The sequence below is a fragment of the Ranitomeya variabilis genome, chromosome 3, assembly GCF_051348905.1.
Source record: "Ranitomeya variabilis isolate aRanVar5 chromosome 3, aRanVar5.hap1, whole genome shotgun sequence".
Taxonomy (NCBI): domain Eukaryota; kingdom Metazoa; phylum Chordata; class Amphibia; order Anura; family Dendrobatidae; genus Ranitomeya; species Ranitomeya variabilis.
This window is the reverse complement of record NC_135234.1, coordinates 299,491,985-299,508,406: the sequence shown is the minus strand read 5'-3', so window position 1 is coordinate 299,508,406 and position 16,422 is coordinate 299,491,985. Positions and strand designations below refer to the sequence as shown.

The 16,422-nt window shown below is 45.6% G+C and overlaps 1 protein-coding gene across 5 annotated transcripts in view; it reads left to right on the top strand.

Moving 5' to 3' along the window:
* Nucleotides 1-16,422, top strand: part of DNAJC8 (DnaJ heat shock protein family (Hsp40) member C8) — a 325,593-nt gene that overhangs the window by 116,185 nt on the left and 192,986 nt on the right. For 3 of the 5 annotated variants that reach the window (XM_077295589.1, XM_077295588.1, XM_077295587.1), the window contains 2 exons: nt 15,932-16,041; nt 16,139-16,285. The exons of the other annotated variants lie outside the window; for them this stretch is intronic. In XM_077295589.1, the coding sequence (XP_077151704.1) occupies nt 15,968-16,041; nt 16,139-16,285 (221 nt within the window). In that variant the 5' untranslated portion in view covers nt 15,932-15,967. The remainder of the gene's footprint in view (nt 1-15,931; nt 16,042-16,138; nt 16,286-16,422) is intronic. 5 annotated transcript variants of the gene reach the window in all.

The window sequence follows — 16,422 nt, the reverse complement described above, 5'->3', positions numbered from 1 at the left end:
AAAGCCCCAAAACTCAATGCTGCCATAGCCAAAGCTTCCAAGAAATCCTCTCTACCATTTGAGGATTTGGGAACTTTAAAAGACCCGCTGGACAGGAGAGCTGATGTGTTCCTTAACCCCTTCACCCCGAAGCCTGTTTTCACCTAAGTGACAGGGCCAATTTTTAGAATTCTGACCACTGTCTCTTTATGAGGTCATAACTCTAAAACACTTCAACGGATCCTGGTGATTCTGACATTGTTTTCTCGTGACATATTGTACTTCATGATAGTGGTAAAACTTCTTCGATATGACTTGAATTTATTTGTGAAAAAAACAAAAATTTGTCGAAAATTATGAAAATTTAGCAATTTTCAAACTTTTAGTTTTTATGCCCTTAAATTACAGAGTTATATCTCATAATATAGTTAATAAACAACATTTCCCACATGTCTGCTTTACATCAGCACAATTTTGGAAACATAATTTTTTTTTGTTAGGGAGTTATAAGGGTTAAAAGTTGACCAGCGATTTCTCATTTTTGCAACAAAATTTGCAAAACCATTTTTTTTACGGACCACCTCACACTTGAAGTGACGTTGAGGGGTCTATATGACAGAAAATGCCCAAAAGTGACACCATTCTAAAAACTGCACCCCTCAAGGTACTCAAAACCACATTCAAAAAAGTTTATTAACCCTTCAGGTGCTTCACAGGAATTTTTGGAATGTTTAAAAAAAATTGAACATTCAACTTTTTTTTCACCAAATTTTTACTTCAGATCCAATTTGTTTTATTTTATTAAGGGAAACAGGAGAAATTGGACCAAAAAAGTCGTTGTACAATTTGTCCTGAGTACGCCGATACCCCACATGTTGGGGTAAACCATTGATTGGGCACATGGCAGAGCTCGGAAGGGAAAGAGCGCCATTTGTCTTTTCAATGCAAGATTTGCTGGAATTGAGATCGGAACCCATGTCGCGATTGGAGAGCCCCTGATGTGCCTAAACAATGGAAACCCCCACAAGTGACACCATTTTGGAAAGTAGACCCTCTAAGGAACTAATCTAGATGTGTGGTGAGCACTTTGAACCTCCAAGTGCTTCACAGAAGTTTATAATGTAGAGCCGTAAAAAAAAATTCATATTAATTTTCACAAAAAATGATATTTTTGCCCCAAATTTTTTATTTTCCCAAGGGTAACAGGATAAATTGGACCCCAAAAGTTGTTGTGCAATTTATCCTGAGTACGCTGATACTTCATATATGGGGATAAACCACTGTTTGAGCGCATGGCAGAGTGCGGAAGGGAAGGAGCGCCATTTGACTTTTCAATGCAAAATTGGCTGGAATTGAGATCGGAACCCATGTCGTGTTTGGAGAGCCCCTGACGTGCCTAAACAGTGGAAACCCCCACAAGTGACACCATTTTGGAAAGAAGACCCCCTAAGGAACTTATCTAGATGTGTGGTGAGCACTTTTAACCCCCAATTGTTTCACTAAAGTTTAGAATGTAGCGCTGTGAAAATTAAAAAAATCATTTTTTCTTTCCACAAAATGATGTTTTAGCCCGCAGGGTTTCCCAAGGGTAACAGGAGAAATTGGACCACAAAAGTTATTGTCCAATTTGTCCTGAGTACGCTGATACCCCATACATTGGGGGGAACCAATGTTTGGGCGCACGGCAGAGCTCGGAAGGGAAGGAGCGCCATTTGAAATGCAGACTTAGATGGATTGGTCTGCAGGTGTCATGTTGCATTTGCAGAGCCCCTGATGTACCTAAACAGTAGAAACCCCCCACAAGTGACCCCATATTGGAAACTAGACCCCCCAAGGAACTTATCTAGATGTGTTGTGAGAACTTTGAACCAACAACTGTTTCACTACAGTTTATCACGCAGAGCCGTGAAAATTAAAAAAAAATTTTTTTTCCACGAAACTGATATTTTAGCCACCACGTTTTTATTTTCCCAAGGGTAACAGGACAAATTGGACCCCAAAAGTTGTTGTCCAATTTGTCCTGAGTACGCTGATACCCCATATATGGGGGGGAACCACTGTTTGGGCGCACGGCAGAGCGCGGAAGGGAAGGAGCGCCGTTTGAATTGCAGACTTAGATGGATTGGTCTGCAGGTATCATGTTGCATTTGCAGAGCCCCTGATGTACCTAAACAGTAGAAACCCCCCACAAGTGACCCCATATTGGAAACTAGACCCTCCAAGGAACTTACCTAGATGTGTTGTGAGAACTTTGAACCAACAAGTGTTTCACTACAGTTTATCACGCAGAGCCGTGAAAATAAAAAATATTTTTTTTTCCACGAAACTGATATTTTAGCCCCCACGTTTTTATTTTCCCTAGGGTAACAAGACAAATTGGACCCCAAAAGTTGTTGTCCAACTTGTCCTGAGAACGCTGATACCCCATATGTTGGGGGGAACCACTGTTTGGGCGCACAGGAGAACTCGGAAGGGAAGGAGCACTTTTTTAGTTTTTCAAAGCAGAATTGGCTGGAATTGAGATCGGACGCCATGTCGCGTTTGGAGAGCCCCTGATGTGCCTAAACAGTGAAAACTCCCCAATTCTAACTGAAACCCTAACCCCAGCCCTAACCCCAGCCCTAACCCCAGCCCTAACCCCAGCCCTAACCCCAGCCCTAACCCTAGCCCTAACCCTAGCCCTAACCCTAGCCCTAACCCTAGTCCTAACCCTAGCGCTACTTTCACACTAGCGTTTTTTTGCATACGTCGCAATGCTTCGTTTTGGCAGAAAAACGCATCCTGCAAAGTCATCTGCAGGATGCGTTTTTTCCCCATAGACTAACATTAGCGACGCATTGCGACGTATTGACACACGTCTCAACCGTCGTGCGACGGTTGCGTCGTGTTGTGGCGGACCGCCGGCAGCAAAAAACGTTACATGTAACTTTTTTTGTGCCGACGGTCCACCATTTCCGACCGCGCATGCGCGGCTGGAACTCCGCCCCCACCTCCCCGCGCCTCACAATGGGGCAGCGGATGCGTGAAAAAACAGCATCCGCTGCCCCCGTTGTGCGGCGCTTGCACAGTATGCGTCGGTACGTCGGGCCGACGCAGCGCGACTGCCCCGTACCGACGCTAGTGTGAAAGTAGCCTAACGGGAAAATGGAAATAAATATATTTTTTAAAATTTTATTATTTTTCCCTAACTAAGGGGGTGATGAAGGGGGATTTGATTTACTTTTATAGCGTTTTTTGGGCGGATTTTTATGGTTGGCAGCCATCACACACTAAAAGACGCTTTTTATTGCAAAAAATAGTTTTTGCATCACCACATTTTGAGAGCTATAATTTATCCATATTTTGGCCCACAGAGTCATGTGAGGTCTTGTTTTTTGTGGGACGAGTTGACGTTTTTATTGGTACCATTTTCGGGCACATGCCATTTTTTGATCGCTTTTTATTCCGATTTTTGGGAGGCGGAATGAACAAAAAACAGCAATTCCTGAAATTCTTTTAGGGGGGGTGTTTATACCATTCCACGTGTGGTAAAATTGATGAAGCAGTTTTATTCTTCAGGTCAGTACGATTACAGCGATGCCTCATTTATGTAATTTTTTTATGTTTTGGCGCTTTTACACAATAAAAACTATTTTATATAAAAAAATAATTGTTTTTGCATCGCTTTATTCTGAGAGCTATAACTTTTTTATTTTTCTGCTGATGATGCTGTATGGTGGCGTTTTTTTGCGGGACAAGATGACGGTTTTAGCGGTACCATGGTTATTTATATCTGTCTTTTTTATCGCGTGTTATTCCACTTTTTGTTTGGCGGTATGAGAATAAAGCGTTGTTTTTTGCCTTGTTTTTTTTTTTTTTTACGGTGTTCACTGAAGGGGTTAACTAGTGATATAGTTTTATAGGTGGGGTCGTTACGGACGCGGCGATACTAAATATGTGTACTTTTATTGTGTGATTATTTTTTTTTAATTTAGATAAAGAAATGTATTTATGGGAATATATATATATATATTTTTTTTTTTTCTTTATTTAGGAATTTTTTTTAATTTTTTTTTACACATGTGGACATTTTTTTTTTTTTACTTTTTTACTTTGTCCCGGGGGGGGACATCACAGATCGGTGATCTGACAGTGTGCACAGCACTCTGTCATATCACCGATCTTACAGGCACGTTACAGAGGCTTGCCGGCGCCTGCTATTAGGAACTCTCAGCAGGCGCCGGCAAGCTAGGTCATCTCATGACCCGGAAGGAGTCCCGCGGCCATCTTGGATCCGGGGACTCCTTCCAGGTCACCGGAGCAGCGCGATCTCATCGCGTTGCTCCGGTGGGAGAGCGCAGGGAGCCCCCGTCCCTGCGCGATCCCCCTCTATGCCGCTGTCACTATTGACAGCGGCATCAGAGGGGTTAAATGCCCGCGATCGGCGATAGCGCCGATCGTGGGCATTGCTGCGGGGTGTCAGCTGCCATACAGTACTACTAGTACTGCGGCTGGCACAAATGCAGTGCCGGCAGCGCCGTACTAGTACGGCGCATGGCACGAAGGGGTTAAAGGTGCTTGGGAAACGGCAGCAGGAGCTCTCAGGCCGTGAATTGCAGCCACCTGTACAGCACGTTCTATGATGGTGTGGTTAGACAGTTTAGAGTATCAACTTAAAAACAAGACTCCCGAGAAATGAGATTTTATCCTCTCTTCCTATGATTCAAGGAGCGGCAGCTTACCTTTCAGATGCACCTGCAGATTCTGTGAAGCTGGCAGCCAGGTCAGCGGCCCTTTCTAATGCTGCTCGTAGAGCCATTTGGCTAAAATGTTGGCCAGGGGACATGCAGGCCAGATCAAAACTGTGCAGTATTCCGTGTGGGGGGGCGCATTTGTTCGGGTCAGTTCTAGATGAACTATTGGAGAAAGCAGGGGATAGTAAGAAACGCTTCCCTTACTTAGGAAGACCCTCCTACAGACGGGATACTAATAGAAGATGGTTTGACCGTACAAGATCTAATAGAGAAAGGTCCAGATATGACGCCAATAGGAAGAAAGGTAGAGTTTATATGTTCAACTCCTTTCGAGACAACAGAAAGCCACAATGACTGCCCGACCGGGTGGGAGGCAGGCTTTTGGCCTTCTATCCGGCTTGGCTAAATATTTCCAGTAGCCCATGGGTCCTAAACATTATTAAATCAGGGCTAAAGTTTGATTTTCAGAAAATTCCTCAGGATAAATTTCTGTTAACACCTGTTCATTCTTCACCTGCAGAACAGCTGGCATTAGAGTCTGAGGTCCAGGAACTTCAACAAAAGGGTGTATTGGTGGAAGTTCCTGAAGTACAAAGAGGTAAGGGGTTTTATTCCCCCCTCTTCTTGATTAAAAAGCCAGACAATTCTTTTCGTAACATCATCAATCTTAAAAACCTGAATAAATTCTTATGGGTCCAATCGTTTAAAATGGAGTCTGTAAAAACAGCAATAAAGCTATTGTTTGACAAGTGTTTCATGGTCGTCTTAGATCTTAAATATGCCTATTATCATGTCCCTATACACGCAGACCACCAGCAGTTTTCAAGGGTAGCAGTCTCACTAGGCGGGACAGTTAAACACTTCCAGTACAGGGCCCTCCCCTTTGGAGTTGCAGTTGCCCCTCATGTTTTCACAAAGATAATGGTGGAGGTCATGGCACATATTCATGAACAGGATATTCTAGTGGTTCCATATCTGGATGACTTATTATTGATCATAGGACACTCAGAATCACACTGCTCGGCCCAACTAGCCAAAGTAATTGCAGCCTTACAATGGTTGGGATGGATTATTAATTTTAAAAAATCACGGTTACAGCCCCTAAGAGTACAAGAATTCCTGGGTCTCATCTTAGACTCCAGGTTGCAAGAATGCCGCCTACTAGACACAAAGGTAGACAAAATTCGACAGCAAATACTCAAAGTTGTTAACAATCCATCAGTCACGTTAAGAGGGGCAATGTCACTGTTAGGCTCACTCACGTCTTGTATCCCGGCGGTCCTTTGGGCCCAGTACCACACCAGAGTCCTACAGTGGGATGTACTGTGCAATACTCGTCAGTTAGAAGGCCACCTCGATAGTACCTTTTCCTTGTCTGATGCTTCTATACAATCCTTACGTTGGTGGTTACACACGCCAAACCTGCGGACAGGTGTTCCCTGGAAAAACCATATACCTCACGTGGTGACCACAGATGCTAGCCCCAGGGGATGGGGAGCACATAAGGGTGATATGTGGGTCCAGGGAGTTTGGTCACATTCCGAGCAAAGCTTATCCTCCAACCTTAAAGAGTTATTGGCGGTAGAACGAGCTCTGAGTTATTTCCTTATGTCCTTACAGGGCCGTCACGTCAGGCTATTTTCAGACAATCAGGTAACTGTAGCTTATATTAATCATCAGGGGGGAACTCGATCCATATCTTTAATTGAAGTGGCAGGTCGTATCTTTCAGATAGCCGGAACTCATCTACGGTCGCACACATCGCTTCATATAAAGGGAAAACACAACATCATGGCAGATTATTTAAGTCGCAGAAAACTCAGGCAAGGAGATTGGGTTCTCAATCAGACCGTCTTCAACCAAATCAGACTTCTATGGGGGTGCCCGGATATAGACCTCTTCGCCAGCAAAGAAAACAAAGAGTCACCAGTTTTGTTCCCTAAACCCCATAGACAATCTGTACGTGGTGGACGCCCTCCTAATTCCATGGCATTTCAACATAGCCTATGCCTTTTCCCCATTGAACTTGATCCCGGTTGTTCTAAGGAAGATACGGGAGGACAGAGCTCGGGTAATCCTAATAGCGCCATTCTGGCCCAGGAGGCCGAGGTTTCCGTGGCTGAGGAAAATGGCCATTTCTCAGCCTTGGATTCTTCCGGAACTCCCAGATCTCCTCTCCCAAGGTCCAATTTTCCATCCACGAGTGTCCAATTTCCATCTGGCGGCGTGGAATTTGAAGGGACATTACTAAAAAAGAAGGGGTTTTCACAAGGACTAATTAATACTTTACTTAAAAGCAGGAAGGTTTCCACAACGAATATTTATGTTAGAGTCTGGAAAAAATTCTTGACTGTTTCAGGAGCAGGGATTGGTCAGAAAGTCTGTATTACTAAGGTTCTGGAGTTCCTGCAGAGAGGTCTAGAGATTGGTCTAGCCACTAGCACCCTTAGAGTCCATGTGTCAGCTTTAGGGGCATTATACAATTGTAATTTAGCTAACAATTACTGGATTGCTGGATTCATCAAAGCAGCGGCTAGCTCGAGACCCATTGTTAAGAAAAAACTAGCCCTGTGGGACTTAAACTTGGTACTTACAGCTTTAACTGAAGCCCCCTTTGAGCCTATTGAATCTGCTCCTATAAAAGTCTTGTCCTTTAAAACAGCTCTTTTGGTCACTCACATCAGCAAGAAGAGTTAGTGACTTAAGGTACCTTCACACTAAGCGACGCTGCAGCGTCGCTGTGTGGTCGCTGGAGAGCTGTCACACAGACAGCTCTCCAGCGACCAACGATGCCGAAGTCCCTGGGTAACCAGGGTAAACATCGGGTTGCTAAGCGCAGGGCCGCGCTTAGTAACCCAATGTTTACCCTGGTTACCAGCGTAAACGTCAAAAAACAAACAGTACATACTTACATTCGCATCCCCCGGCGTCCGCTTCCCTGCACTGTGAGCGCGCCGGCAGTAGCAGGGCACAGCGGTGACGTCACCGCTGTGCTCTGCTTTTACTTTATGGCCGGCGCTCACAGTCAGTGCGGGAAGCAGATGGCGAGGGACCTGACACCGGAATGTGAGTATGTACTGTTTTTTTTTTTTTTTTTTACATTTACGGTGGTAACCAGGGTAAACATCGGGTTACTAAGCGCGGCCCTGCGCTTAGTAACCGATGTTTACCCTGGTTACCAGTGGAGACATCGCTGGATCGGTGTCACACACACCGATTCAGCGATTGTCTGCGGGAGATCCAGCAACGAAATAAAGTTCTGGACTTTCAGCAACGACCAACGATGGCACAGCGGGATCCTGATCGCTGCTGCCTGTCAAACACAACGATATCGCTATCCAGGACGCTGCAACGTCACGGATCGCTAGCGATATCGTTTAGTGTGAAGGTACCTTTACAAGCCCTCTCTAGACAGCCTCCATACATTCAGTTTAGAGACGATAGGGTAGTATTAAGAACTGATCCTCTTTACCTTCCTAAGGTAGCTTCAAAGTTCCACAGACTTCAGGAGATAAATCTCCCCACTTTTTGTCCCAATCCTAAAAATCAAAAAGAACTCAAACTCCATTCATTAGATGTTGAGATGTCTGCTCAGATATATAACTTTAACAGACCCTTGGAAAAAGATAGTTCTTTGTTCATATCCTTTCAGGGAGTCAGGAAAGGGTTTAGGGTGTCCAAAAACACCTTAGGTAGATGGATTAGGGAAGGGATATCTTTGGCTTATTCAGCAGGTGGCCTAGAAGTCCTGGAAGGTATAAGAGCTCATTCCACTCGAGCCATGGCGACATCCTGAGCGGAAAGGTCGGAGGTGTCGATTGAGGATATATGTAAGGCGGCCACATGGTCATCTCCATCTACTTTCTTTAAGCATTATAGATTAGATCTGGGTGGCTCCTCCGATCTCACGTCTGGTAGAAGAGTGCTGGAAGCAGTAGTCCCTCCCTGAGACTCTTTTTCTCTGTAAGTCTCTCGTTGGTGCTGTCATGGCGACTGAATAAATACTCAAGCTACTTACCGATAGCGGTGTTTTTCAGGAGCCCATGACAGCACTCCTATATTCCCTCCCTTTATACTGGTTTGGCTTATCACCACTTGTCTATATAAAATTTTAAGTTTAATCACAGGGTGGAATGTATAAATTACTTATGTGCTACTAACCAAGGAGGTCCTCTCATGCTCTGTAATCCAACTGATGCGGGAGAGAGGTGCTGCCCTTTTATCTCTGTAGGTTTCCTGTCCCTGAAGGGCGGATCCCCTCTCTCGTTAGTGCTGTCATGGGCTCCTGAAAAACACCGCTACCGGTAAGTAGCTTGAGTATTTTTTTGGGGGGGTCCTCCTATTTTAATAGCCAGTAAAGGCTATGCAGACAGCTCCGGGCTGATATTCATAGCCTGGGAAGGGGCCATGGATATTACCCCCTTCCCAGGCTGCAAATATTGGCCCCCGGCAGTCGGCTTTGCCCCTCTGGCGCAGAAAATTGTGCGGGAGCCCACGCCATTTTTTTTTTTAAACTGAAACATTGTTCATTAACCCCTTTCAGCCATTAGACATACTATTCCGTCCATGTGGGGTGGGCCCTACTTCCCATGGACGGAATAGTACATCATACCCTTTAATGCGACACTGCGACTTAAGTCGCGGTGATCGCATTAAAATTCCGACGCCATCTTAGGGCCTGTCTCCGCCCCCCAAACCCCCCACCCCGGCCCCCCAATCGCTGTGATTGGCTGTTCAATTCTGAACAGCCAATCACAGCCTTTCTCATTGTTTCAGCCAATCAGATTGGCTGAAACAGTGAGGTCCCAGGCTAGGATCGAGTACCGATCTAGTCGATCCTAGGCCGGTTCCTTTGCAACGCCAGGCATCAGCCAAAACCCCCCGGATTGGCGCGATCAACGATCACATCGATCGCGCCAATCCAATCGATCACAGTAACTTCCTGGATCGGTGCTAGTGCTATTGCATTGATCTTACGCCAGAGGCCAGAGCAGATTGGCGCGATCGATGTGATTGTCGATCGCGCCAATCACAGGGCACAGCAGCGGTTTGACCGCGCTATGCCCTGCCAGTCACCTGCCGGTGACTTGCCTAGGACTGTGAGCTCCGATCATAGGCCGGTGCCTAGCAACACCGGCGTCACCAGGGCCTCCTCTGATTGGTGGGATCGATGTGATCATCGATCCCACCAATCACAGGTCACAGCAGCGGTATGACCGCTCGGTGACCTGTCTCACCTGCCCCTGACCTGTCTGACTGCTCTGCAGGAATCCTCACACTTGGTGAGGATTCCTGCAGAGCTGTCACGCCGAGAGATCCCCTTATGTGCTGAGACTTGTGGTGCCACAGTAGCCTGTGACACACCACAATTCTCGCTAAAGAAGAAAGAAGAGAGACTACAACCGTAATTCTTGATAACCCCGATCCCGGCCCGATCTCGCTTCATCTCCCATCCCCCCTTCCTTTTCCCCCTCCTCTCCCACTTTGCGCCGCATCCGTGCCCAAATTTAGCTGCCGCCGAGCATTGATTGGTGACGCAGTTCGCCGAGCGTTGATTGGTGACGCAGTTCTCCGATCAACACTCGTGCTCGCTTTTTTTTTACCCCCCTTAGCGCCGCCGAGCGTTGATTGGTGACGCAGTTCACCAATCAACACCCGTGCTGACTTTTCTTTTTCCCATCCCCGTGCGCTCACCCAGCCGCTGCGTCTAATCTGTGCCTTCACTTTTCTTTTTTTTTTTCCCCATCCCCGTGCGCTCACCCAGCCACCACGTCTAATCTGTGCCATCCCTTTTCTTTTTTTTTTCCCATCCCCGTGCGCTCACCCAGCCGCCGCGTCTAATCCGTGCCTTACCTTTTTTTTTTTTTTCCCCATCCCCGTGCGCTTACCCAGCCGCCGCGTCTAATCCGTGCCTTCCCTTTTCTTTTTCCCATCCCCGTGCGCTCACCCAGCCGCCGCGTCTAATCCGTGCCTTCCCTTTTCTTTTTTTTTCCCCATCCCCGTGCGCTCACCCAGCCGCCGCGTCTAATCCGTGCCTTCCCTTTTCTTTTTTTTTTCCCATCCCTGTGCGCTCACCCAGCAGCCGCTGAACTCTGATAATGACACGGTTCACTTATCAGAGCTCTCATGCCTGCCGTTTTTTTCACATCCCCGTTGGCCTACCCAGCAGCCGCCGAACTTTGATAAGTGACTCGATTCACTTATCAGAGCTAGGGCCTGCTGTTTTAGACTTTTCCTTTCACAGGTATTTTTTTCTCCCTATTTGCTTTTTTTTTTTCCTTTAGCTTTTTCTTTTCAGAATAGTTTGCACCAAACACTATCCCCCCCCCCCACATGTACACATAGTTAGCAAAAAAGTACACCCAAGCACCATACTCACAAAAAAATGTCCCGTTCGTCCCAACAGCGCTATTCAGCGGAGGAGGCATATTCTTTCCCTGCCTCCGACACTAATTGCGAGGGAGAGGATCCCACTTTTCTTTATTTTTCTGATTCTTCCTCATCCTCTTCCCACTCCTCATCTTCCTCCTCCGGCCCTGCGGAACCGCCACGCAGACGTCGCAGGACAGAAGCAGTGCCCACCATTCATGAAGATGAAGATGAGGCAGGGCCCACTCCTGAAGATGAACCAGCGCGCCCCTCTTCGGACCCCGTATGGACCTCGCCCCCCAAAAATTACGAGCCACTGATTCCTGATTTTGTGGCAATCAGGAATCGGGTTTGACACCACCGGCCTCACAGAAATAGACTTTTTCAAAGTCTTTTTCTCTGAGGATTTTGTTAACCTCATGGTGGAGCAAACTGATTTGTATGCTCGTTAATTTTTGGAGCCAAACACCGGTTCATCATATTCTATCTGGTCTCCTGTAGACGCAGTTGAAATGATGCAGTTTTGGGGCCTGGTCCTTCATATGGGGCTCCTGAAGAAGCCAGAAATTCAGCAATATTGGAGTGTTGATATGTTATACAACACTCCAGTGTTCCGAATGGTCATAGTCCAGACGGGTTTTGAGGCCATCTGTAAGTTCCTGCATTATTCCGATAATGTATAGTGTCCCGCACGAGATGACCCCAACTTTGATACGTCTGTTCAAAGTTCGGCCTGTCATCGAACACTTCAACAAAAAGTTTGGTGAAGTGTATGTGCCCAAAAGGGACATCTGCGTGGATGAGTCCTTGGTTCATTTTAAGGGGCGGCTCAGATTCCGTCAATACCTGCCCAGCAAGAGGGCCAGGTACGGAATCAAACTCTACAAGCTGTGTGAGAGTACCTCAGGGTACACCTACAGCTTTAGAGTCTACGAAGGGAAGGACACCAGGATTGAACCCCCTGAGTTTCCCCCTGTCCTGGGAGTGAGTGGGAAAATTGTGTGGGATTTGGTGCACCACTGCTGGATAAAGGTTATCACCTCTACACCGATAACTTTTATTCCAGAATCCCACTCTGCAAATCCCTCTCTGCGCGAGGTACCGCACAAGTCAGAGAAGCCTCCCAAAAACGCTACTTGGGCAGATGCTGTGAAGGGGTGACAGCAGAGCCCAATGTAGCGAACACCTGCTGGTGGTCAAGTACAAGGACAAGAGGGATGTCCTTCTCTTGAACACCATACACGGTGATGGCAGTGCCCTCAGCACTGTACGGGGTACCTCTACACAGGTCAGCAAACCTGACTGTACTGGGGTACAAAACCATGGGGGGCGTTGATCTCTCTGATCAACTCCTCCAACCGTACAGTGCTTTGAGAAAGGCCAAGGTGTGGTACACAAAGCTGTCCATGTACATCGTACAAATGGCAATGCTCAATGCCTTCCTGCTGTCATGATGTGCACGCCACACCGATACGTCCTACCTTCAGTTCCAGGAGGTAGTGGTTAAGGCCCTGATATTTGGCACGAGGGAAGGAGCGGGCCCCTGTACTTCTGGAACTGAAGGTGCTCGTATCGTACCAGGTCAGCATTTCCCGGGTTAGGTCCCGCAATCTGGAAAAAGAGGTAAGTCGCAAAAAAGTGCCAAGTGTTTTACAAAAGGGAAATACGCAATGACACCATTTATCAATGCAACACCTGCCCCGAAAAACCTGACCTGTGTATGAAGGATTGCTTCAAATTGTACCACACCTCCATGCACTACTAATTTACTTTACGGGAAACAGTTGATTAGTTCCAAAAAGTTTACAAAATGTCACTTGTGGGTTATTTGTTTTACTGTTTAGGCACATCAGGGGCTCTGCAAACGGAACATGACGCCTGCAGACCATTCCATCAAAGTCTGCTTTCCAAAAGTCACCACTTCCCTTCCGAGCCCCGACGTGTGCCCAAACAGTATTTTTTCCCACATGTGGGGTATCAGCGTACTCAGGACAAATTAAACAACAACTTTTGGGGTCCAATTTTTCCTGTTACCCTTGGGAAAATTAAAAATTGGGGACTAGAAATCATTTTTGTAGGAAAAAATAGGATATTTTATTTTCACGCCAGGGCGTTACAAATTAAGTGAAAAACTTGGGGGATCAAAATTCTTACCACACACCTAGATAAGTTCCCAATTAGGTCTAGTTTCCAAAATGGGGTCATTTGTGGGGGATTTCTACTGTTCAGGCACATCAGGGGCTCTGCAAACGGAACATGACGCCCGCGTACCATTCCATCAAAGTCTGCTTTTCAGAACGTCACTACTTCCCTTCCGAGCCCCAAAGTGTACCCAAACAGTAGTTTTCTCCCACATGTGGGGTGTCAGTGTACTCAGGACAAATTGGACAACAACTTTTTGGGTCCAATTTCTCCTGTTACCCTTGGGAAAATTAAAAATTGGGGACTAAAAGATCATTTTTGTGGGAAAAAATAGGATTTTTTATTTTCATGCCCGGGCATTATAAACTTCTGTGAAGCACTTGGGGGATAAAAGTGCTCACGACACATCTAGATAAGTTCCTTAGGGGGTCTAGTTTACAAAATGGGGTCACTTGTGGGGGAACTCCAATCTTTAGGTACACAGGGGCTCTCCAAATGCGACATGGTGTCCGCTAAAGATTGGAGCCAATTTTTCATTGAAAAAGTCAAACGGCGCTCCTTCCCTTCTGAGCCCTGCCATGCGCCCAAACAGTGGTTCCCCCCCACATGGGGTATCTGCGTATTCAGAACAAATTGGACTACAACTTTTGAGGTCCAATTTCTTCTGTTACCCTTGTGAAAATAAAAAATTGGGGACTAAACGATCATGTTTGTGGAAAAAAATATGATTTTTTCTTTTCACGCCTGGGCGTTAGAAACTTCTGTGGAGCACTTAGGGGATAAAATTGCTCACCACACATCTAGATAAGTTCCTTAGGGGGGTCTAGTTTCCAAAATGGGGTCACTTGTAGGGGGTTTCCACTGTTTAGGCACATCAGGGGCTCGCCAAACGCGACATGGCGTCCAATCTCAATTCCAGCTTATTTTAGATTGAAAAAAGCCAAACTGAGCTCCTTCCCTTCTGAGCCCTGCCATGCGCCCAAACAGTGGTTTCCCCCCACATATGGGGTATCGGCGTACTCAGGACAAATTGGAATACATCTTTTGTTGTCCATTTTCTCCTTTTACCTTTGGGAAAATAAAAAAATTGTTGCTGTAATATCATTTTTGTGACTAAAAAGATAAATGTTCATTTTTTCCTTTCACGTTGCTTCTGCTCCTATGAAACACCTGAAGGGTTCATAAACTTCTTGAATGTGGTTTTGAGTACCTTGAGGGGTGCAGTTTTTAGAATGGTGTCACTTTTGGGTATTTTGAGCCATATAGACCCCTCAAAGTGACTTCAAATTTGAAGTGGTCCCTAAAAAAAAAATGGTTTTGTAAATGTTCTTGTAAAAATGAGAAATCACTGGTTAACTTTTAACCTTTATAACTTCCTAACGAAAAAAAAATATGGTTCCAAAATTGTGCTGATGTAAAGTAGACATGTGGGAAATGTTATTTATTAACTTTTTTGTTTGACACATTTCTCTATTTTATGGGCATAAAAATTAAGTTTGAAAATTGCTAAATTTTCCAAATTTTCGTCAAATTTCCATTTTTTACATAAATAAATTCAAGTAATATTGAAGAAATTTTACCACTAACGTGAAGTACAATATGTCGCGAGAAAACAGTGTCAGAATAATCAGGATCCGTTGAAGCGTTCCGGAGTTATAACCTCATAAAGGGACAGTGGTCAGAAATGTAAAAATTGGCCCGGTCATTAACGTGCAAACAACCCTCGGTTGTACAGACCCTCGGTTGTACAGACCAAAAGTTTGGACACAACTTCTCATTTAGGCCATGTTCACACATTGCAGATTTCCCTGCGGATTTTTCTGCACTAAAAACTGCAGCTCTTGGCAGAAAACGCAGGTGCGGTTTTTGGTGCGTTTTTTTATGCGGTTTTTAGTGCATTTTTTTATGCAGTTTTCTCTGCAGATTGTCTGTGTGTTTGACACAAAGCTTTAACTGCAGTGGGGGAAAAAAAAAAAAGAAATTATGTAATTTCCTTGTCCAACCCTTTTCTTCTTCCATCCTCCATTTTGGGACTAACACACCAAAATGAGTGGACGTGTTTTGAATGACAGCGCTCTGCAGAGTGCTGAGCGTAGGCCAGATCACAGCCCGCGGATCCAGCTCCGCACGCCACACCGGATTGCGATCCTGGGGTTGCTGCTTCTAATCCTGAATCGTCATACTCGTCAGGTAAGCAGATGTCTGTTTTTTTAATTTTGTTTTATATATTGGGTTATGGGTACATGTCCACGTTCTGGAAACGCTGCGTGTTTGGCGCTGCGTGGGGCCGCAGCGTCAAACATGCAGCGTCCAGATGTAACAGCATAGTGGAGGGGATTTAATGAAATCACGTGTCCACTGTGTGTCATCCGTCAGCCCTGCGACTCCGGACATGCTGCGCGTCTTTTAAGATCACAGCATGTCCGTGTTCCTTGCAGAGACGCTGCGGCTCCGCAAGGAATAAAACAGGGCCCTATGCGTGGGGTGCGATGATGCCGGATTTGTACAATGAACACATCTGGCATCATCGCGTCCCAGAAGTGGGTGGGGCTTTGCACAGAGCGGCTTTGGCACTCCGACGATAACGACAGCCATCCTGAACGTGGACACGTACCCTTACATATTCTGCATTGCTTTCCAGGCATGTTTGATATATTTTTCTCATCGTTGTGTTTTAAAAAATATATATATATTTTTTTTTATTTTAGAGGCAGTGGCGGCAGAGAAGGAGTGCACAGAAAAGAATGTGGGTGCACCCTCTTGTAGCAGAGCGCACACAGAAGGGGCACTTTTATGTCCTTTACAATGATTTGAGGAGGTAACTTGAAATATATTGAACGACAAATTTTACTTTTTTTGCTAACAATGTAACTTGTGAAGTAACCCTTTTTTTTTGTGTCTTTTACAATTTTCAGATATCCGGACAAATTTCTATCTTTTTGTCGGCTATCGATTCTGGCATTCGACAGACTGCTCACCATCCTGGCACCCCATTTGACACTGCATGACACTTTTATGAGGAAGGCCATCTCTGCAGAGGAAAGGCTGCTCATCACCTTGCGGTAAGTAACCATTTTTTTTGTGGGAATGTCGTTAGGTCTCTATTTCACACGTCTCTGTGTCCAGTATGTGTGATTAAATTTTTCATATCTCCTGGAGACACTGACCTACTCATCTATGCACATGTCAGCTTGTTTTG